A 24,362-nucleotide genomic window follows, 5' to 3' on the forward strand; every position below is an offset into this window, starting at 1 on the left:
TTTAAATCCTGGCTTTTAGAATTCTCCAGCACTTTAGATTTAGAGAGATTTAGAAACAATTTTTCTTATAGCATTGCTGGCTTCGAAGCCACCTGGAAACCTTTTTTTAATTATCTTTAAAATGTCAAGAATTTATAGGTTTAACAGTTTAAAGGTCATTGTTTGAAGATCACCATTGCCTGTGCCCACTGGCCAGGAAATATATTTGTAACATTGTAAACCTATGTAATAAAACTGGAGCAACTGATGTAACAATGGGTTTAAAATCTTTTTTCTGTCTTCTTTTTGTTTTGTTTGCCTTTTCTATTCTGACTTTATATATGTTGTTGTTGGTTTTTATATTGCTCTTAGTTGCTTTAAGGTCAAAATAAAAATATTATATTCAAAATACACTTGGAAAAAGTTTAAATTGTGAAATACAAAAATGTTCAAATAAAATGTTGCAATTTCCTTTTTATTACATTTTCCATGGCAGAAACTGACTTTCACAAATTCCTCTATGCAACTAATTAAGTCAAAAACATATTTTGGTGTGAGTAAATAAAGATTGCACAGACACTATGCTAAGTGAATAAAAAAGCAAATTACAAACTACATTGATATTAAGAATTCCCTCTTTATTAATATATATATTACAATTATTAATAGATCAAATTCCTCCATGCAAAGATTTAATTAAGGCAAAAGACAATTTTCGGGGGACGGGAAAACTCTACTGACATACAAAAATAAATAAATGTGTTCTGCATCATAAACTAATTGTTGACCTATATGTATAAAACAGGATGAACTGATGTAACAACAGTTTTAAAATCTTTTTTGGTTGTTTTGTTTTGTTTGCCTTTTCTTTTCTGGCTTTATAGTTGTTGTTGTTGCTTTTTGTATTGCTCTTAGTTGCTTTAAGGTCAAAATAAAAATATAATATTACAAAAAATTTAAAAGAAAAACCTCCCTGCAACGCTCTGGAGAGATTTTTTTTAATTGTTTTCTTCTGGTTCATGACAAAATAATACAAACACATTATTACAAATGATCACTGCTAGGCCTATTAAATGTAAAGCCAGGATGTATACAGAGGTTACTATGGACAAAAATACAATATTATAAAAATAACCTGGTGAGTAATTTTAAATTGTGTTACAAGACATCGTCATATAAACCAAAAGTCTTCCCACATTGGGATACATATAGACACACTTTGTAATTTGTAAAGTAAGCGTTCATACAAAGCTCTTTTTTCAGTAATAATATTGACCTATTCTTTTAACTCTGGAATTTTGGGAGTTTTCCAGTGTTTTAAGATGACTCTATAGCCTTCACTGAAATCATGATCATCGTGAACTTGGAACTTTCCTTTTGTAATATTTGGCATCTGTTCCCTATAGGTAAAATATATTTTAAGTCATTTGAAATATGTATATTACGAAAATGGTCAAAATGTAAGCCTATCTAGCTGGCCAATTGGTATTTGGTTTAAACCTGGAGTGATTTGCTCTTATTTACACCGTGAACTCTCAAGAACAGCAATCACGCGCTTCAAGGCAACAAAATATCAGTCAGAGCAATGAAATCAAATAAAAGATTCATTCTATCAGGCTAAATGACTCATTTATGAAGTAAACACTTTAAATTAGGAGATTATAAAAAAATCAGCTTTCGTCTGACTGCATTAGCTCATTAAGAAGATTACAGTGTATTATTGGTAACTAATTTACGCAAAACGTCATTATTCACGTGAAGTTATGATGTCAGCTTTTAAGCAGGCCTATTTCTCGCTTAATGTTTTGTGAAAAGTATTATGAGGATTATTGCAAGCCCATGGGGTTTTCACAGCTGGAAGTCACGGGTAGGTAAATGACTACAGCTACAGCATAGGTCAACTGCCAATTACTGGTAGCTGAACTATCAATGGCTGCGATTGTTCTGTTGGGCGATCAAGCTCATTGTTACGTTAATAGTGACATCTTGTGGTTAGTTTGAGCAAAAAGTCGATCAAGAAACTAAAACAAAGACACAAATGTGACTTCAGGTACACTCGCACTTCATTAGCACATGAAAACTGAATTCATTGAGTGATATTTTTTAATTTGAAGAAGCCTCAAGCGACCTTATTGTTAGTAAGTGTGTAAAGACTTGCAACTTTTTGCCTTAGGGAAACACTTATAATGAATGCTAGATAGTATAATGGGACGCATGAGAATATGATTGGTGCATGTTTATTGCTGTTTTGTTGTTTTACTAGCCTGTTTTTACTTTATGTTTAGCTTAATTTCGTAAATTTAGTTGTTTTTTATTTAAAAAACAACTATAGAATCAATTGACAAAAATTGTCAGTTTTAACTTATTTAATATTTATAGAAATAAGAAAGTTTGAAAGATATTGTACAACCAAACCTCAAAAGTTGTACTGAGCACTGATTTATTTATTATATTTTATTGAAATCTATACTTTACACTTTTATATTTAGCTCTATTACTATTTTATAGTGGCGACACGTTGGCTCAGTGGTTAGCACTATCGCCTCACAGCAAGAAGGTCACTAGTTCAAGTCTCAGCTGGGTCAGTTGGCATATTTATGTAGAGTTTGCATGTTCTCCCTGTGTTGGTGTGGGTTTTGTTGGACTATTTCTCACTTCCCTTAGTCCACCCCAATTCAATAATCAGTCAGGAGTCAATGAATTAAAATCAATGAATTTATATATCGAGCATAAGTGAATAAAGCGAAGATCAGGATCCTGGGCTTTTGAAGAACCGTCAGCGAAGCAGTCTGGATGTCCAAAAAGCTATCAAACTCTTTCGACTCCATACTTTTATCCATCAGCAGCTTTAGATCTCCTTGGCTACTCCTCCGATCAGTTAACCCCAGTCTCTGTCGTTGCCATCAGCGGTTCTCAGGCAGAATCATTTCTCAAAAGTCTATGTGGTCTGCACACAGAGTTACATACAGCAGTACAAAAGATGCTGCATCCGGGTGCTGCATCTACCCACATCTGTCTTTCCTCCTAGCCTTGTCTATGAACTCTTGACCTGTGTATGCACCCATCTAGGGGAAGCGCCTCTGCAGGTCTGTCTCCATCTAACACCCATGGACAGCTCTTGTGGTTTTAGCAGTTAGTTAGAAACACATTATAACAGGGGTTAAGTAGAAGTACGCTATATCAGGAGACATAATCATGTCAGACAAAAACACATATACACATACAGTATATATCAAAAGAAAAGGGTGAGGAGTAAGACAATAAAGCAATATTTTCTTCATCTTCTCCAGTTCTCTTTTCTGTGTAGAAGAGTCACACATCACAGCTGCAACCCAGACACGAACTTTCTGCAAGACCTGTTGTTACAGATTTAGTTTTCTGACATTATATAGGGGAGGAAAGTTCCTGTCTCATTCTAAGGTCAAACAGAATGTCCCATCATATCACTGCGTGGGCTCATTAGATTATCATGGTTCAAGAAAACACACATACAGTACATATGAATAATAAGCATGAGCACATATATATAATTTAAAAGAAGCATTAGACTGTAATTTTATTCCTTCAGTTTCTTCCGAGAGCTCCGGTTTCCCCCACAGTTGCCCCAAAAACATGTAGTATAGATGAATTGAATAAACTAAATTGGCCGTGGTGTATAAGTGAAAGAGTGTGTATGGATGTTTCCCAGTACTGGGTTGCAGCTGGAAGGGCATCTGCTATCTAAAACATATGCTGGATAAGTTGGCCGTTCATTCTGCTGTGGCGACCCTTGGTGAATAAAGGGACTAAGCTGAAGGAAAATGAATGAATAAATGAATGTTTTATAGTCTGATTAAATTTAAAATGTTACCTTAAATCCTCAGCCCATTAAAGGTCTCCTGGCCCACTTTTAAAATCCACACTTGAAAATTATAAATAATACATGTACATTACAGCTCCTAAGTATAATTTCAGGTGTAAACAAACAAAAAAGTTTTAATTAAAAATGTAATGAAAAACACCCCACTATTTTTATTAATTAGATTACTAATTTATTTTTCAAAAATTTTATAAAATTTTATTTTATTTATTTTGTACAATTTATTATTATTTTATTTTAGAAATATATTTTTATTATTTAAATTTATTTTAAATTAACAGTTTTTCTTAATTGCTTTGGCACATTTTACAAAACAGTCTTAAAATTCTCTAAACTGTGAGTGCAAATCTCAAAACTGGAACTTTACTGGAACTTCAGAACTTTATTGCATATCTGCAAAATGTAGTTACTCCCCCTAAACATTTCATTCAAGCTTCAAAACCTAGTTAATTTATATAATATGTTGCATATAGCTTGCCAGTATGAGTACAAGTTAAAACAAAAAATACTTATAAAAACAAAATGTTTTGAAAAATTTGGTGGTTAAAAAATGTTCTTAACTAGGTGAGGTCCACTATAGTGGCATCAGTAAGACATAAAATCATCTAACATGGGACCAAAAAAGCATAATAACCAGAGCAAACCCACACCAACATGGGGAGAACATGCAAACTCCACACAGAAATACCAATTCACCCACCTGGGATTCGAACCAGCGATTTTCTTGCTGTGAGGCAGCAGTGCTAAACACTGAGCAACCCTGTTGCTGTACAACTAAAGCTCAAAAGTTTAATGCGGCACTGATTTCTTTATTGTAACTTTTATTTTATTGAAATCTATTCATTACATGCTTATATTTAAGCCTATTATTATTTTAAGGTCTGATTAAATAAAATGTTTACTTAAACCTTTACCCTTTAACGGTCACCCCACTTTTTAAACTCACACTTGTAAATTATAATGTATGTACAGTATATGCTTGTACATTAGTTTGTAAGTTTAAGTTCAGGTTTTAAAAATAAACAAAAAATTGATTAAAAATGTAATAAAAAACATGAGTGGCGCAGTAGGTAGTGCTGTTGCCTCACAGCAAGAAGGTCGCTGGTCCGAGCCTCGGCTGGGTCAGTTGGCGTTTCTGTGTGGAGTTGCACAGAATTGAAGTTGTGATGGGTTGCAGTTGGAAGGGCATCCGCTGCGTAAAACATTTGCTGGATAAATTGGCGGCTCATTCCGCTGTGGCGACCCCAGATTAATCGGGACTAAACCGAAAAGAAAATGAAATAGTGGTAAAAAGAAATAGGCTACTGTAAATGTCCTACAATGTTCCCTAGATGAACTTCAACTTAAACGGCTTCTATCAACAGGAGGAGCTCGCGCTTCAGAGAGAGAGAGCGCTTTTATTAATAGTGGACCAACCGAGGGTCTCTCTCTCTCTTTCTCTCTCTCTCCTGGGTTGGCGCTTTGTATGGCATTATAAAAGCTCAACTAGAGAGCAGCACGTGAACGCAAGGTCCTGTGTTGGTGGAGTCGCAGAGGAGCACGAAGAGCCTCAGCACAGGGGTGAGTATAGATCACTTTTAGAGCTGCTTGATCCGCTGAATGAGTCTGTTCTTCCAGCGCTCCATGTGACTGGGGTCCTAATGTAAACGCAAGGAAGAGCTGGAGAGTCGCGCTGTTATTAAATCAGCACAATCCAACAAGTTGCTCGGGATATGATGGCATCTCCATTTGTATAACGGCGAGTCGCTCGTCCAACTTTACCGCAATTAAGCAGGGAATCAATGACTCGCTCCAGTGATGTGGGAATGTTGATGCTTTCTTGTTCTGTGGAGCGGTAACCACGTTTTGGCAGCCCGTGGCTACAAACACACATTGTATGATCTGAAAAGATGAGAGGATGGAATTGAAAAGAGAAGCTTTTTGTGTGTGCTTCACTGCACTATGGTACATTGTAGAGTGGAGAGGATCTAAGGGAAATGACTTTCATTGAAAAGACGTGGGTTTTATACACAAAGTGCATTAATAACACATAAGTATGTCAGAGATGAGATTTGTAAAACGGAATGTATTTATAAATCGAGTCGAGTGGTCTACTAGAACACTTAAACATGCACACACAACTGTCCTTTAAAGTATAATATTTGTGACGAGGAGTATGAGGAACTTTATAAGGGATATTCGTTTGATATATAATGTGCCTTTTTATTTAAAACTATTGATTATATATATCAATTATGACCTTGACAATGTCCTGAAGGTCTGAAGAGGTCCTCTGTTTTATGGTGTCCTTATCACATGACAGCAACATGGCTTCCTGCATGTTGGTAACACAAAATTTGGCTTTTTTAGGGGAGAAAAGTGTTTTCTTACATCAATGCTATTTAAAAGCATGCCTCATCATCGCCTTTCAAAGAATTCACATTGAAGGATTGTGTAAAAATAGATTTAGTCAATGAAATTGTTTTATCCCTTTAACTGACTGCTCTACCAAACAGTTTTTAAATAATGATTGAACATGATTTAAATGATTGTTAAAGTAATTTAAAGAATGACTGTTTTAAATAATGTTTACACACACAGCATTGTTGGTTTACAAAAAAAATCCAACAAAAAATTCTGTTGCACTACTATACTTGATTTTGGTTTTATTGTAAAAACAAACAAACAAACAAACAAACAAACAAACAAACAAACAAACAAGCATGTCAATTGAGAATCTGAAATATTTTATGGCAACCTTTAAAAATAAAGGTGATTTAGTTTTCAAAAATGTTTTATTTTGATTATGTTTTTAAATAAATTGGTCTTACACTTCATACTTTCAGATTTTTCATGTATATTGATTCCATTTACTTTTACCATAAACCAAGATTCCAACCATTTGGTAGGGGTCGATATTTTAAAAATTATGGAATGTGTTGACAAAAATGCATTGAGTGTGTTAACTAGCGAAATTAGGAGTTAAGAAATGCAATCCATTTTTTTTCTTGGAGGGGTAGTTAAAGAATTAAAAGAGGTGTGTGTTGAAGTCAGAATTATTAGCCCCCCCTTTAAATTTATTTTTTTATTTAAAATATTTCCCAAATGATGTTTAACAGAGCAAGGAAATGATCACAGTATGTCTGATAATATTTCTTCTGAAGAAGAAAGTCCTATTTGCTAGAATAAAAGCAGTTTTTAAATTTTAATAAACCCTTTTAAGGTCAAAATTATTAGCCCCTTTAAACTATATATTTTTTTCGATAGTCTACAGAATAAACCATCATCATACAATAACTTGCCTAATACTCTAACCTGCCTAGTTAACCTAATGAATCTAGTTAAACCTTTAAATGTCACTTTAAGCTGTATAGAAGTGTCTTGAAAAATATCTAGTCAAATATTATTTACTGTCTTCATGGCAAAGAAAAAATAAATCAGTTATTAGAAATTAGTTATTAAAACTATTATTTTTAGAAATGTGTTGAACAAATCTTCTCTCCGTTAAACAGAAATTGGGGAAAAAAAATCAACAGGGGGGCTAATAATTCTGACTTCAACTGCAAATGAATTGCATAAGAATATCAATCATTTTGGTTGAGGTTATGGGGAGTGCAGGGTTTCTGCAGGTTTTAAAAAGCCAGGATTGGCCCTTCCTCAAATTAAATCCTTAAAAAAGGTCTTAAATTAGAGCTGAAATGAGCTGAAAAGTCTTTAAGACATGGCAGTAAATGTTGAGAACACTGAGAACATATTTTTATTGTTTGTATTTTGGAGTGTGATTATCAGAAGGCACGGTCAAAAGACTTCCCATATTCTGGAGGTTGGCATTCAAACCGGAATGTTTTAGAAAACTGAATTGTAAAGGGACAGAGATCAGAATTCTGTATTTTCAGAATTTAAAGTATTGCTAATAACGATTTATTGTCTGATGATATGTATGCATTTATATTTAGATAACATATTGTGTTCATTCCTCAAATTCCTAAAGTAAAGGTCTTAAAAAGGTCTTATGTTTTACCTTCATAAAGCCTGCAGAAACTATGGAGAAATTCCTATGAATTATAACTATTCATGTATCCCCGAGTATTTATTACTTTCATAATTAGATTGGGTATGAATTTATGCAATTTTAGAGTACAAAATGTACTTTAGAGTACTCTCATGTTTACCCCAGTAAACCATAGCATTTTCTTGGCAGATCTAAACAAATGGAATCTCTTACGTAATTTGGACTTAATCCCAATTGGATCAAACAAAAGTTGTCTAAGAATCAAATGAGATCCTCTTGGAAAGAAGAGATCATTTTTGTTATTCAAGTAGGATCTTACATCATACTTCAAACAGAAACATGCACACACATCTGTATTTTAAAGCAGTGTTTCTCAACCACGTTCCTGGAGGACCAACAGCTCTCCACATTTTCAATGTCTCTTTAACCAAACACACCTGATTCAGATCATCGGCTAATTAGCAGAAACTGAAAGACCTGTAATGGGCATAACAGACGATGGAGACAACCAAAACATGCAGTGTTGGTGGTCCTCCAGGAACGTGGTTGAGAAATACTGCTTTAAAGTATAATATTTGTGACACTGAGTATAAAGAACTTTATAAGGGATATTCATTTGATATGAAATGTATTCATTTATGTAATTTTAGAGTACAAAAAGTACTCGAGAGTACTTTCATGTTTACCCCAGTAAACCATTCCACTTCATGGCAGATCTAAACAAACAGAATCTCTTTCGTAATTTAGACTCAATCCCAATTGGATCAAACAAAAGTCATTTAAGAATCAAATAAGATCCTTCTGGAAAGAAGAGAGAATTTTTGTTTATCAAGTAAGATCTTGACTCAGAGGATTTCTACTTGATCTCATTATATGATTGGTTCCAAATTAGGACTAAAATTACATTTAATTGCGTTGGCATGTTTGGATAAGGGATAAAACTGATGGCATTCTTTGTGAATAATAGATTCCAGGTTTGTGACTCACTCAAATTTGTGACCGTTTTCTTCTGTACCATCTGAGTAAGAAGTTGTATGACCTGAGTAAGAAGAAAGAAATATAAGAAGTGCGTAAAGGAAAAACAAACAATGCAATGCAAGGAAAGAACAGGAGTAAAGGATATTTTGTTGAACTTCCTATGTGCCTCCCAGACATTAGGAGTGTTCGTGCACTTTTAATTGATCATGTGCCCATCTGATTTGTATGCAGTGATTGCAATGTAGTTGCAGATGTAACAATAGCATAGAAATCGCTTCATTCAACTCTTCCATTTTAAATGATGTGTTGTTTGTTGGTCAGCTGAATGAGATTTAATTAGATTTGGTTTTGTCTTGCATTAGTGTTGTGTTTACTAAGATGTACAACCTAATAAAAACCATACGTCAGTGTTTGATGTTGCGAGATCGAAAGGCCGCGGATGTTAGGAGTTTAACTTAAATCCTGTTACACGAAGGGATCCTGATGTCCCAGTTTATTAGAGCTACGAAGTTACGGTTATGCCTTCAGGGGTTTAATTGTGTATAACAGGTTCTTATAAAACAACATAAGGGATGATGTATTGTGCAAAATAGGATGCCAGTCTGAGTAGACATGAAATTGCATGTTTTATAAGGCATCGATTTTGACAGTTTAAGGAACCATTTCCACTGTTGTTGCCTCTAAAATAATACAGAGTCTGTTTTGGAGGCGTGAAGGAAGATTTTCTCCATCAGTAATAATCCTAATCCTCATCATCCTGACCTGTGCACATAATTGCAGCTCTCATTCGCATTGTAGTTGAAGCCAGCAGGCTGAATAGAAGGATAGGTGGTTATTTTTGTTGCTGTTTTGGACGGCGAACATTGCATTTTGATATCATGAATCGAGAAGGAATTTGGGTTTTGTTGACAACTTTGCTCTCCGGCTTGTTGTTTCTTTGTGTTTTGGCACTGCTGTGCTTCTTCACCTGCAGACTGGCTTCAAGAGTTCTGCCTGCCGGAGCCCCACTGCGTTTTTGACAGAGCTTGTGAATGAGTCTCAATCATGGTAAAAAACCTCTCTGTAACAGAACTAGAGGGGGTAAAAATGTTCAGTGGTTCAGGTCAGAATGCTATCGATGGCATGTTGACTGCAATGCAGAAAACAAATGCAGTAAATGACTTGTGTTAAAGGTTGTTTGATGGCTTCATTTTGATTTAGTGAGTCCAAGATGAGTATTGTTGAGTACAATTTTGAAAATTATGTTTAAATAGTGACATGCAGTTGAAGTCAGAATTATTAGCCCCCCTGTTTATTTTTTATACCCATTTTCTGTTTAACGGAGATATTTTTTTCAGCACATTTCTAAACATAATAGTTTTAATAACTCATTTCTAATAACTGATTTATTTTATCTTTGTCATGATGACAGTAAATAATATTAGACTAGATATTTTTCAGGACACTTCTATACAGCTTAAAGTGACATTTAAAGGCTTAACTTGGTTAATTCGGTTAACTAGGCAGGTTAGGGTAATTAGGCAAGTTATTGTATAACGGTGGTTTGTTCTGTAGACTATCGAGAAAAAAATAGTTCAAAGGGGCTAATAGTTTTGTCCTTAAACAAAACAAATAAGACTTCTACCAGAAGAAAAAATATTATCAGACATACTGTGAACATTTCTTTGCTCTGTTAAACATCATTCGGGAAATATTTTAAAAAGAAAAAAATTCAAAGGGGGGCTAATAATTCTGACTCCAACTGTATATAAAAATGTTAAAAAATTGTATCTATAAATGAGTACACCCTATATATTTAAATTAATATTTTCTATGGGATGCTCTTCAATAAGATATCTGTGTATATACATTACACTAGTCGGTACCAAAGCCAAAACTGGAGTAAAATTAGTATGCCTCAATTTAATCAAAAATATAAAGAATCAAACAAAATATTACATTTACTTAGGGCTGCACAAAATTGGAAAAATCTAACATTGCGATATTTTTCTACTCTGCGATATATATTTTGATATGTATACAATTTCACTAGATGAGTTGAATAACCATTTGAAAAGAATTTTTAATTTTAGATTGATTGCAATGATTCTGTATAGGAGTGCATAAAATACAATAAACAATCTACAAGCATAGATAAATTCAATAATAAAAAATATACAAATTAAATAAACAGTGTTTTATTGTTTTCCAGAGGAGTCAAACTGTATTTAGGTATACAGTAATTGAATATTCAAATGTAAAATAATACTGCATAGTCTTTGTTGTTTAAACAATTTAATCAAATTAATCCTTATTAAATTAAATACGGTATGGTTTCAGATTTTAAACCCTCACACAGTACCAGGCCTCAAAAAACACTTGAGAAATGATCAACTTATAATCTAGACTCAACATTGCGCATTGCGAATGATTACATTGTGATATCGATGCTTGTGCAGCCCTACATTTAGTATAAATTTAGTAGTTTGTAACTGATTTTGCAACACCTTGTTTAAATGTAAAGATGTTAGGTTACATATTGCTGTGTTTCTTAACTCTGTTCCTGGAAGCACACCAACATTACCTCCCTTATCTGAACCATTCATTTCAGGTTTTCAAGTCTCTTTTAATGTCCTGATGATGATTTGATTAGGGTGTGTTTGAATAAGAACAGGTTGTAAATGTGTACTGTTGATGTGCCTTCAGGAACAGGGTTGGGAAACACTGATATATGAATAGCTTTTAAAGGTAAAAATATATGTAAATAGTGCAATATTTAATTTGATGGCAAAGCAGATTTTTTTTAAACCGCCACTCCAGTCTTCAGAAAATTACTCTAATATGCTAGTTTGGGGGTGGCACGGAGGGGGAAGATTGCTGGTTCAAGTCCCGGCTGCGCCAATTGGCATTTCTGTGTGGAGTTTGCATGCTCTCTCCATGTTGGCATGGGTTTCCTCCGGGTGCTCTGGTTTCCCCTACAGTCTAAAGTCAAGCACTATAAGTAAATTGAATAAACTAAATTGTCCGTAGTGTGTGTGTGAGAATGAGTGTGAATGGGTGTTTCCCAGTACTGGGTTGCGGCTGAATGGGCATCCACTGGGTAAAACATATAGTTGGAATAGTTGGCGGTTCATTCCACTGTGGCGACCTCTGAAGAAAAATTAATAAGGAAAAATAAGGAAAATTAATGAATGTGTCAATGTTTGGCAACATACAGAGATGAGTATGAATTTACAGTAGGCATTTTATATATATAAAAAAATCCTACTTAATAATAATAATAATAATAATAATTATTGTCATTATCATTTATTTATTTTTTAAAATTTAATTTCACATAAAAGTCCACTTTTATAATTTGACACATTCATACCATTGCAGAAATGTTCTAACCAACAGGCCCGTGTCACATAGTGATACATATCTTAATAAATATCCTACTATAAATAAAAGCATTAATGTATGCTATATTTTGGTTTTAACAAGCTTTGGAGACGTAACGTAAATTCCGCTTTTAAATAATAGGTCACCTATAGCTTTCGTCATGAGCCATGGCTGCGTTAAAAATAGCGTTTAATGTTTTTAATGTTTTAATGTGCACTGCGAAGGAAATGCAATTGTCAGTATGAAGATCGTTAAAATTGAACTGTAAATATAATTTGAAAGCAAATTATCCATGAAGAGATGACTTTAATTAAAAAAAAAATCTATATGAACATTCTAAATGAATAGGGCACCTCTTCAGCTCTAGAGGTGTAGTTGCAAGCGTACAAGTTTGCGATGCAATTTGCGAATGTTCATTGGAATGATGGATTTGGGAAATGCCAAATCAGCAAACTATGTTAGTACCAACAGAACTTGCGAACTTAGTTGGCTAACGATGGTTTTCCGAAACTCACCCCTGGTTGGTATTGTAGGATTAATCACAAACTAGCAGAGCTAAAAAGTAACTACAACCGGAAGTCATACATTTTAAATTAATATAATCCAGCTTAATGTCAAAGCAGTCTTTATATTGAAACCGAGCTTAAATGCACAAACAAAGGAAACCAAATGAGACACAGGTGCAAATCACCAGTAACCATGGAAACAACCAGGCATACAATCAGAACACAGTAATACAGTATATATAGTAATTTATGTATGGCCCTAAGAAATCACAAAGTAATTGATTAAACTTGAGTGTTCGCAGTTGGAGTGGCGCAGTAGGTAGCACGATCGCTCACAGCAAGAAGGTCGCTGGTTTGAGCCCCAGGCTGGGTCAGTTGCCATTTCTGTGTGGAGTTTGCATGTTCTCCTCGTGTTCACATGGGTTTCCTCTGGGTGCTCCTGTTTCCCTCACAGTCCAAAGACATGCGGTACAGGTGAATTGAATAAGCTAAATAGTCCGTAGTGTATGTGTGTTAATGCAAGAGTGTATGGGTGTTTCCCAGTGGTGGGCTGCAGCTGGAAGGGCGTCCGCTGTGTAAAACATATGCTGGATAAGTTGACAGTTCATTCCATTGTGGTGACCCCTGTTTAATGTAGGGACTAAGCCGAAAAGAAAATGAATGAGTGAATGTTCGAAGTTGAAAACAAGATGGGAAGTACTAGTAATTATTAACCACTCACGAACCTCAAAGCTGTTCATTAACTCAAGCATTTCTACAGAGATAAATACTTCAATGCATTACGTGACTAGCACAATGTCCTTTTTTCCCAGTTTTACAAATGTAAATAAGAAGTGATAGCTTCAACATGGGTAAGGTACACACTTCCTGAACGTGTGGCTTTGAAGCTGGCTGATGCTTTGTGCGCATTGACCATAGAACCCGTTAAAAGGATGTGAAGTAAGCTGACGAAGTGTGTTTTCATAATAGAAATCTTACAGTCCTGTGCCTTGGAACAGAAGTGTCCAGTTAATCAGCTTTGTCATGCCTATTAAAGCAGCGTATGCAGTGGCAGTCAATCCCATTAAAGTGACCTTGACTAAAGAGTAGAAGACTGAGAGGTTTCATACTAATGCAGGCACATTTTCAGTTGTCAACTTTCCAAATAATGGCCAATGTGCAACTAAATGATTGTTTAGGTCAGTTTTTGTGACATTTATCATCAACTTAAACACTCTGTCCTCATATCTCAGTTGTTATTCCACATAAATATCAGATTATGATTGAAAAAACAAGCCTTGTGCTGGTAAACAGTCGTTTTCCATGCTTGAAGTGTGTCATTTCTGCACCACTGAAGTAGAACCAAACGTAACAGTGACAATAATGATTGTTTTCAAATCAACGAGGTCTATAATACTCGGAAAAATGAAGCTCCGCCCCAAACTTGCATTATTGGCTGAGTCGGTGTTATTATGTAAAATAGAAAGAAGCGCACAGTAAAAATCAGCATATGATTGGCTTGCTTGGAGTTATCTCTCTGCATTGAACTGGACATTTTAACATTAACTTTTTTCATTACAGATCTTCCAGTTGTCTGACACCCTTGGTACGTGAGAATCAGTAAACGCAGGCTGATAGATAACAAAATGAAGGTCGCACAACTGCTTATCCTCAGCTGTCTGGTTTGGGAAGGAAAGACAAAAGTTCAGTTTCCAGGTCAGTTAAGATTCTTGTTTTGTTTATTGGCCTTTTGCCATGATAATCATACTGTTTCTTTAAAAATGACTTATTTGATACACTGTATAGCGGTGGTGCTAAATCCTGTGCCTGGAGATTTACCGTCTAAAATACACTCACAAAATGTTTTGTTGCTTGTTCTAACTACTTATTTAAAATGAGCTCAAAAAACACAAATCTTTGTTCACAATTCTGAGTTTTTTAAGGCAGCTTAATTGTTTTATTTTCAATCATCTTAAAATTGTAAAAAGCATTAAGTTAACTTAATTAATTTGCATTGGGATGACATGAAGAAATTGTGTGGAACCCAGCATTTTTTACAGTGTTTCTCAAATAGTTCTGAAATAGCTAATTGAGATCTTCAGGAAGAAAACTGGATAATTACTAATATTGAGTAATATTATAATATAATTCTAATATAATTATAATATATAATTATAACATAATAATCAATTATAACATAATAATTTCTATAGAATCTAATTTAAGTTGGGTTTAAAATAGCTGGAATAGGAATGTACCTTTACCTTATAGTATTCATTTTTTTTCCCCCCTAATTTTAGGTTTTCTATTACAATTTTTTAAAGTTTACAGTTTGTTTGAACTCTGCTTTAATAAAAAAAAATGAAATGTATCAAAAACATCTCTCTAATTAAAACCATGAAACCCAGCAGGCACACAACGTCATAAGACGTTAATATTAGGTTAGATTTAGGTCATGACGTCAGGTGACCAAAATTCAATGTCTAGCCAGCGTCTAAGGACGTTATGCTGATGTACAATAGTGACGTCAAATGATGGTAATAATTGGTTGATTTTAGGTTGTGTTGGAAAGTGAACAAAATCCAACATCAAGCCAACAACTTAAACCAACGTCATATTGATAACAAATACTGACACTTATTCGGCAGGTATGGCAACCAAAATCTAATGTCTGATAGACGTCATAGTGGTAACATCAAGCTGTAACATCATTAGATGTTGATATTTGGTTAATTTTAGGTTAGACGTTGGACACTGGTGTTGGGTTCTGACGCCAACCCTATTTTAATTTCCAAACAAAATGCAACGTCCCCATGACGTTGGGGTACAATGTCAATCTGACATCATGTTGACATCTTCTGTCTGCTGGTAAGTTATTCAGTTGAACAGCAATTTATTAAGACTGTAACAACCCCCCACTCCCCCACCACATTTATTTATTAAAATAACAGCATAGAAGAATAACTGTTTTTCCAATACTAGGTTGCGGCTGGAAGGTATAAAATAGTTGGGCACCAATAGTTGGTGGTTCATTCCACTGTGGCGACCACTGAAAAAGAGACTTAGTCAATGGAATGAATGAAGAACAACTGTAAATTTAATTAAATTTCTTAAAACTAATTTATTTTAAATAAAGCTGAATACCACTACTACTAATAATAATAAAAATAATAATAACAACAATAATAAGATTATTATTATTATTATTATTATTATCATAAATAACTATAATAATAACAACAGTTATAATAATTGTAGTAATAAATAATTAATGTAATTATGCTTATTAAGGATTGATCTTCTGTGTGTACATTTAACAGTAGTGTTGTTCAATGTAAAGCCATTTGAGTTCATAAATGGTACTATTTCCTATTTTTAACATTTTTTGTTAGGCATCTATTCATAAGTCCCTATTCATTTCTATATTCCTTGATTCTGTCCATGTTTTCAACAGCACATCATTCAAAGTGACCAATACCAGATAACTGCTTTCTTAACACTGCCACACCAGAGCTTTTCTAGCCTTCGGTTTGACCTTGCCTCAAGTATGGACATAGAAGAAAACTAATTTCAAATATACGTTAGCTTCCATAAGAAGATTGGACCTTCGGGGTCAGATGCTCCCAGACATGTTCATTGACATGATTGTGGATTTAAGAAGCTTAAGCAGACTGAATAAGACATGCATAAAATAGAAATTTAGTTGTTGTCCACCGTTTGATAAAGGCACCTCAGCTTAACCTAGCATGCTCATAATCTCTAAATGAAGACTTCCATTTAAGACCATGGTCATTATCTTGTTTTGCAGGAGCGTCTTTGCTGCTTGTGTGTTATAATTTGTGGGTAAAAGTGTAAACATGTTTTCTCACGGCTCGTAGAGCAAGAGAAGCGGCCTGATTTCTGGAAGGACTTTGCTCAACGCTCACTTAAAGATGCCTTGAAGCTTCAGGAACTCAACAAGAACATTGCCAAGAACATCATCCTATTTCTTGGAGATGGTAAGTCACACCGTTCATTGACTCCTGTTGATTTTTACCAAGAAATATTAGTGTGTGACATAAAAAATACTTGAAAACTGTTTGTGCAATAGCAAGTCTAACACAAGCCTTACAGAAAAACTCCATGAACTTGCAGTTATGTATTAAAAATTACATGTATAAAAAGTGAAACACAAGGTGAAGCAAAGTTAAATGTGTGGTTTTGGAACATTTTAAAGGGTTAGTTCACCAAAAATTAAACATTTGTCATTAATTACTGATGTTTGTTCATCTTCAACACACAAATTAAGATATTTTAGATGAAATCTAAGAGCTCTTTCATCTTCCATTAATAGCCAGAGTCCTGACTCATTAAAAATCCATAATAAATACCAAAACAAATCCTCAAACGAGATGACTTCAGTGCCCTCATGCTTTGAGGCTTCAAGAACTCAACAAGAACATTGCCAAGAACATCATCCTTTTTTTGGGGGATGTAAGTCAATGACCATTCAATGACTCCTGTTGGTTTTTACCATGAAATATTTGTGTTTTCAGTAGGATGACATAAAAAATACTTAAAACTGTGCAATAGCAAGTCTAACACAAGCCTTACAGGAAAACCCCATCAATTTCAAGATTTATGTTTTAAAAATGAATAGTGTAAAATTAAATGTATTAAATCAATGGTTTGAATAAATTAAACTCATGTGGAACAAGTTAAACGTGTGGTTTTGAAATATTTTAAAGTGTTAGTTCACCCAAAGATGAAAATTCTGTCATTAATTACTTGCTTACCAAACTCCTGAAACCTTTGTCCATCCTCAAAACACAAATTAAGATATTTTAGAGGAAATCTGAGAGCTCTCTCATCCTCCATTGACAGCAACAGTCCTGAGTAATGACATAAAATCCAAAATACGAAAAAACTAAAACTATTATCAAACTAGGAGATTACTTTGGTACACACATAAAACAAAAATAATGACTTTATTCATCAGTTTCTCCTTGCAGTGTCATTATTTTAGTGTGATGTGTGCACAAAACTATACTGTATACTATAACTATAACGAAACTGTAGCTTCATAATATGCCCATTGAACCACTGGGGACACTTTCTGACCATGTTTTTTGGTACCTTTCTGGACTTCTGAACCTCTTGGGATTGTTGTTGTTTATATGGAGGATCAGAAAGCTGTTGGCTTTCATTCAAAATATCTTAATTTGTGTTCTGAAGGTCTCAGGCGTTGGCACGACCAGAGGGTGAATAATTAATAACAGAACTTACATTTTTGGGTGAGCTAATGCTTTGATGTAAAAGTCATGTGATCTTTTCCCACACATTTACCTTAAAATATTCCAAAACCTTGCATGAATTTTACTCTTGCTTCACTTGTGGTCCATGTATTTTCTTAGTGATTTTAACATGTGTCAAGTTCATATGTCTAAAGGAAAGTGTTAATCATTTTTTAAATCTCTGTAAAATCTCTGTTACAATGGATGATGTAAAATTAAGCATTAACATACTGTATGAACATCATGTTAGTGAGTAGAAGACACATTGATCAGTGTCAGGTTTGAACTTCAGATTCCACAATGAGTTTGTTCTGGCCAAATTTGGAGAAAAAAAAAATTGGTTTAAAGATGAAGTTGGAAACAAAAGCAAGGGAAAAAGAAGGAAGGGCAGCTTGATTGTTCTTGCAGAAATAGAAAGGAAGAATTCGCTTTACCATTCACCACACCCGTGTGAAAGCGATAGAGCCACAAAGAACGAAAAAAATATATATCTTCTGAAGCCTCGGTTCAACCGCTGTCATGTAGATTTATTTTACTGCTCACTGTCCACCACATAAATACCACATACCACACACAGAAAAAAAAGGATGATTTCACAAACTACAGGATTATCTGAAAGCTGAAGCAGAAGATTTGGATCAGCTGACCTGCTGTTTCAAGCATTAAGATATTTTAAAAGGTCAACCAAATCAAGACCAGAATAGTCTTCTTTTGTAATTCTATGAACTTGATACAGTTCAAGTCATAATTATTAGCCCTCATGTGATTTTTTTTTTTCTTTCTTTTTGAAATATTTGCCAAATGGTTTTTAACAGAGCAAGGAAATTTTCACAGTGTTTCCTATAATATTTTTTTTTGGAGAAAACCTTATTTGTTTTATTTCGTCTAGAATAAAAGCAGTTTTTAATTTTTTAAAAACCATTTTAAGGTCAAAATTATTAGCTGCCTCAAGCAATATTTGTTTTCGATTGTCTACAGAACAAACCATTGTTATACAATGACTTGCCCAATTAACCTAATTAACCTAGTTAAGTCTTAAATTCACTTTAAGCTTAATACTAGTTGAAAAATATCTTGTAAAAATGTATGCATTGTCATCATGGCAAATATAAAAGAAATCAGCTATTAGGAATGAGTTATTGAAACTATTAACTATTTCTAAACTATTAGAAATGTGTTGAAAAAAATCTTTTCATTAAACAAAAATTGGTGGAAAAAATATTCAGGGGGGCTAATAATTCTGACTCAACTGTAAACATATTCAAAATATTCACTATGCATTCACACTATCATTTTTAAAAACAAACTTAAAGATACAAACCAAAAAAAATTATATTGTATATAGGCATGTAACGATTAACCGATTTCACTATTAACCGTGCTTTAATTCATCATGATTAACTAATTGTAAAGGCTTCTCAACACCGCGTTTCTACACGGAAACAAAACTGCTGCACCTATAAGTTATGCCAACTGTGCGCCAGTTTAAAGTTCTGAGCTTGTACACAATACCCACACACACTGGATTAAAGGCTGATTTTAACTATGGCTGAGGCTATTAACTAAGAGCCATTCACATATCGCGTATTTTGCACGCACAAGTTCTTTATTTGCAATGGAGGCGCACATATTGGCAGCGGCTCGTGGATGCTCATGCTTTCCAGGCGCACCTAGTTGAAAATCACGTGACAAGAACTTACTGTTCAGCTTCTTTGCTGTCTTTGACTACATTTGTTCTCTTTAAAAGGGAAACATATTGCTAATATGTAGCTTAGATTTATAGCAGACAAATACAGTTTATTTATTTATTCATTAATTGTTCTGTCATTTATTTTCAGTGTAATATTATTAGGTTTAAATTCCAAAACCTTTTTTTCACTTATTTTTAAGCCCAAAGAGAAATGGACTATTGTTTGTTTTTTTATTATTATTTTCTGCTGTATTATTTGGTTGTGGAGCAGCAATAAATAACAGTTTAAAATATAAGGAGTTTTCATGTGATTTACTAAACCTGTAGTGTTTTGAAATTAATGAATGCATAATAATCATAATAACCATGATTATTCCTTAGATTATAATCGTACAACCAAAATCTATAGTCGTTACATCTCTACCGAGCTTGTACACCCACGCTAATACCCACCCACATTTGATTATCTATGGCTGAGACTATTAACTAAGGGCCATTCACAAACTGCTTGTTTAGCACACGCGAGTTCGTTATTTCCAATGGAAGTACGCAAGAGAAATGGACTATTGTTTGTTTTTTATTATTATTTTGTGCTGTATTAATTGGGTTATTGAGCAGCATTAAATAACACTTTAAAATATAAGAAGTTTTCATGTGATTTTCTAAACTAGTAGTGTTTTGAAATTAACGAATGCATAATAATCGTAATAACCATGATTATTCCTCAGATTATAATCGTACAACCAAAATATATAATCATTGTATTCTTAATTGTTTATTTTGGGAAGTAACGTAAACAACAACCCAAACAATACTGTGTGCCAGTTTAAACGCATTAGTTGTATGCGGAAACATGATCTCATTTTAATCAGTTCATGAATAGCTTATAAAATCTATAAAGTCAAAGTAAATTCTGTCAAACCACCTTTTAAACAACTATACATTGTTTACATCAGTTTAAATTACTCCACTATCAATATTATATATTATTTACATTCATAGATATTTATACATATACATTTCATAGTTATACTTCTGTCACTTCTTTTTGTATATGGGTGTCGTGTATGATTTGTATATCATGTGTATGACTTCACTGTGGACGGCAAAGTAAGAATTTCATTGTACAGGGAAACTTGTTTTCTTACTGTGCACATGACTATAAACAAATTGAATTGAATTAAATTGAATTTTGTGACCCATCTTTTGTAATCGAAACAAATCTACCAAGTGTGAACACACCTTTAGCATCCACTCTTACAGTTTAACAATTGAGTTCAATGATACAACAAGCCTATTCAAATAGTACTGTAGCTATATTAAGTAGTTTTGTGTAACAGATTGAAAGAACTGTCTTTGAGGGTCAAGATGTACATCTGGAGTTGCATTGTGTGTTTGATTCTCTAAAAAAAGATTTAAAAGTTTCACCTGTTTGTAAATCTAACCACACAATGTGTATTTTTTTGTGAATCAGTCTACACTGAACATCAAACAATGTACTGTTACATCTTTAATATAAAAGTTTTTGACATTATTTTACAGTCTTTTCATCTCATCACATTCAATTTGGATTGCAAACATGAATAACATATTAGTCAGTCTACATTTGTAGCACTTTTATACATGTCTGTATAAAAAGATCTCCTACCATTATATTCTAGCACACTCTTTTGATTTCATTCAGTTCAGGCTGCAAACATGGCTATTATTTATTTTATTACTTGCTTTTGTGAATGAGTCTACATTACCGGCACTATTACATCTCAATATAAAGGTTTAGTTTTTTTTGTCGTCATTATTTCCCGGTTCACCTTCGTTTCATCTCATCACACTAAAGACTGCTTACAAAATGCTTTTCAAGTCAAAGTTAAAGGATAGAAGCATTCTTTATGAACAAACATGTGCATTTGTTACATTAAGAGCACTCGTACACTATTACATAATTACATGTTTTATATTCCAGAGTACTTCAATATGATTTAGTTTAGATAAATAAAAGGCAAAATTCTTATTTGACATTTTGTAGCACTTTTTGTAATATTTCACGATTTCATATAAGCATAAGGTATAAGCTGTTTCTTTTCCTTTTTTAAACTTAATATTTAGTAAATAGCAGTTTAGTAACAAATAACTAGACATTCCATGGCAGCAGTAGTAGTTACTAATAAATAAATAGTTTACTAGTTACTAATAAATAAAAAAAATTAGAATTGCATTCATTTTTAACATACACATTTTCAAAGAATACCGCTGGAAATAAGTGAATTGTTCTTACTGATCAGTAATTTTCAATGTTTCCAAATAGAAAGTAACAGGTGCCCATTTTTGTAAAATATGTCTAGTTTCAATTGAAGTTGGGCAGTCATATATTCCATTCTGTAAATGGATTCCAGTTTTTCTATCCACCAAGCTATCGTCCATGCCTTCATCCAATTAATTTTTATAGTTTTTCTTGCACTTAAAGTCTATGTAGTGTATATATTTGCCTTTTCATTACATGGATCCTGGGGTATCCGTTCCTATAAGAAAAACAAGGAAGTAAAAGCCAGATCTACATTCACCAGCCACTTTGTTAGGTACACTTTACTAGTATAGGTTTGGACCGTTTTGGCATCAGAACTGCTTTAATCTTTCCTGGCATAGATTCAACAAGGTACTGGAAATATTCCTCAGAGATTTTGGTCCATATTGACATGATAGCCTCACACAGTTGCTGCAGATTTGTCAGCTGCACATCCATGATGCAAATCCACCACATCCCAAAGGTGCTCTATTGGATTGAGATCTGGTGACTGTGTATGCCATTTGAGTACAGTGAACTCATTGTCATGTTCAATAAAATAGTCTGAGATTATTCGCGCTTTATGACATGGTGTGTTATCCTACTGGAAGCAGCCATCAGAAGATGGGTACACTGTGGTCATGGACACAAGGGATGGACATGGTTAGCAACAATACTCAGGTAGGCTGTGGCATTGACACGATGCTCAATTAGTACTAATAGGCCCAAAGTGTGCCAAGAAAATATGCCCCACACCATTACACCACAACCAACAGCCTGAACCGTTGATACAAGGCAGGATGGATTCATGCTTTCATGTTGTTGACGTCAAATTCTGACCCTACCATCCGAATGTCGCAGCAGAAATCGAGACTCATCAGACAAGGCAACGTTTTTTCCAATCTTTTACTTTCCAGTTTTTGTGAGCCTGTGCGAATTGTAGCCTCAGTTTACTGTTCTTAGCTGACGGGTGGCACCCGGTGTGGTCTATTGCTGCTGTAGCCCATCTACCTCAAGGTTTGATGTGTTTTGTGTTCAGAGATGCTCTTCTGAATACCTCAGTTGTAACGAGTGGTTATTTGAGTAACCAGTCTGGTCATTCTCCTCTGACCTCTGGCATCAACAAGGCATTTGCGCCCACAGAACTGCCATTCACTGGATATTTTCACTATTTCGGATCATTCTCTATAAACCCTAGAGATGGTTGTGCGTGAAAATCCCAGTAGATCAGCAGTTTCTGAAATACTTAGACCAGCCCGTCTGGCACCAACAACCATGCCATGTTCAAAGTCACTTAAATCACCTTTTTTCCAAATTATGATGCTCGGTTTGAACTGCAGCAGATCATCTTGACCATGTCTACATGCATAAATGCATTGAGTTGCTGCCATGTGATTGGCTGATTAGAAAATTGCGTGATTGAGCAGTTGGACAGCTGTACCTAATAAAGTGGCCGGTTACTGTATATGTAGAATTTTCATAATCTCAATCTTTACTCCTTGAGAGTTGTTTCTGTGCAATGCAATTGTTTTTGTTTATTATAGATCTGCAAGCTTGAACTTTTAATTGTACTTTAATTTACCTTGTGGTTTAACACAGTCACTTCATTTCACACTATTCAAGGTTTAATTTTAAAAACACTTGTTGAACATAACAATATAAATAGTATATCTCAATCACAGTCAAGGTTCAGGGACATCATGTTCTTCAATAAATCTTTCAGCAGTCTGCACTTGAAGGAAACATATCTTGTTAAAAATGGCCTGTGTTAATCTGGTCTTTTGTCTGTGTTTGTGTGTGTAGGAATGGGTGTTCCTACAGTCACAGCAGCCCGGATTTTAAAGGGTCAGTTGAGTGGACAGAACGGGGAGGAAACACAACTGGAAATGGACAAATTTCCCCATGTCGCCCTCTCTAAGGTACATCCTGCATGCTGTAATCCCATCATGCCGTTGCTTTGTGTTCATAATCCATGCAGTCGTCCACCCCGGCCACAGTGGACAGGTTTAAATCATAGTTTGATTACACTGTCAGCCACAGTGCTCACGACTTTCACATGTTTCACAAATGTCAGTCATTATTAAAGATGCCCAGTTATTGTTTTCTACATGTAGTCAGCTGTTTTTCCTTTGGCTTCATGTTCATTTTTCAGCAGAGATGTTTATTTAAAACATGCTGTATCATATTTAACACTTTTTCCAAATTACAGTACCAACATGATTTAAAATTAGCTGAGAAATTTAACAAACACAGTCTGCTACGTGCCTTCAGTCTTTTTAGTGATATATATATATATATATATATTATTTTTTTTTTTACAAAATAAAAGTAGTATATTTAGTATATTTCTATAAATGTTTGCCTTCAGGCTCATTTTTCTGTGAATTCTTCACAGACTTTTAACTTTAAATTGTGATTCTTGTCATCACTCACTGGACTGAAGCAATTGAGGTTTGCTTGATT

General features: G+C 34.2%; 2 protein-coding genes across 2 annotated transcripts in view; one reads left to right on the forward strand and one right to left on the reverse strand.

Annotated features, from left to right (window-relative positions):
- Window positions 1-5,288: 5,288 nt before the first annotated feature.
- alpl (alkaline phosphatase, biomineralization associated) overlaps window positions 5,289-24,362 on the forward strand; it is a 43,650-nt gene continuing 24,576 nt past the window's right edge. The window contains exons 1-4 of the mRNA XM_056467733.1: window positions 5,289-5,398; window positions 14,237-14,371; window positions 16,534-16,653; window positions 23,703-23,818. Coding sequence (XP_056323708.1) covers window positions 14,302-14,371; window positions 16,534-16,653; window positions 23,703-23,818 — 306 coding nt within the window. The 5' untranslated portion in view covers window positions 5,289-5,398; window positions 14,237-14,301. The remainder of the gene's footprint in view (window positions 5,399-14,236; window positions 14,372-16,533; window positions 16,654-23,702; window positions 23,819-24,362) is intronic.
- The window catches only part of LOC130236970 (guanylin), an 89,665-nt gene continuing 71,392 nt past the window's right edge, over window positions 6,090-24,362 (reverse strand). Inside the window, exons 3-4 of the mRNA XM_056467734.1 lie at window positions 8,817-8,868; window positions 6,090-6,152 (exon numbers count right to left, since the gene is read on the reverse strand). Coding sequence (XP_056323709.1) covers window positions 6,116-6,152; window positions 8,817-8,868 — 89 coding nt within the window. The 3' untranslated portion in view covers window positions 6,090-6,115. The remainder of the gene's footprint in view (window positions 6,153-8,816; window positions 8,869-24,362) is intronic.

The sequence above is a fragment of the Danio aesculapii genome, chromosome 11, assembly GCF_903798145.1.
Source record: "Danio aesculapii chromosome 11, fDanAes4.1, whole genome shotgun sequence".
Taxonomy (NCBI): domain Eukaryota; kingdom Metazoa; phylum Chordata; class Actinopteri; order Cypriniformes; family Danionidae; genus Danio; species Danio aesculapii.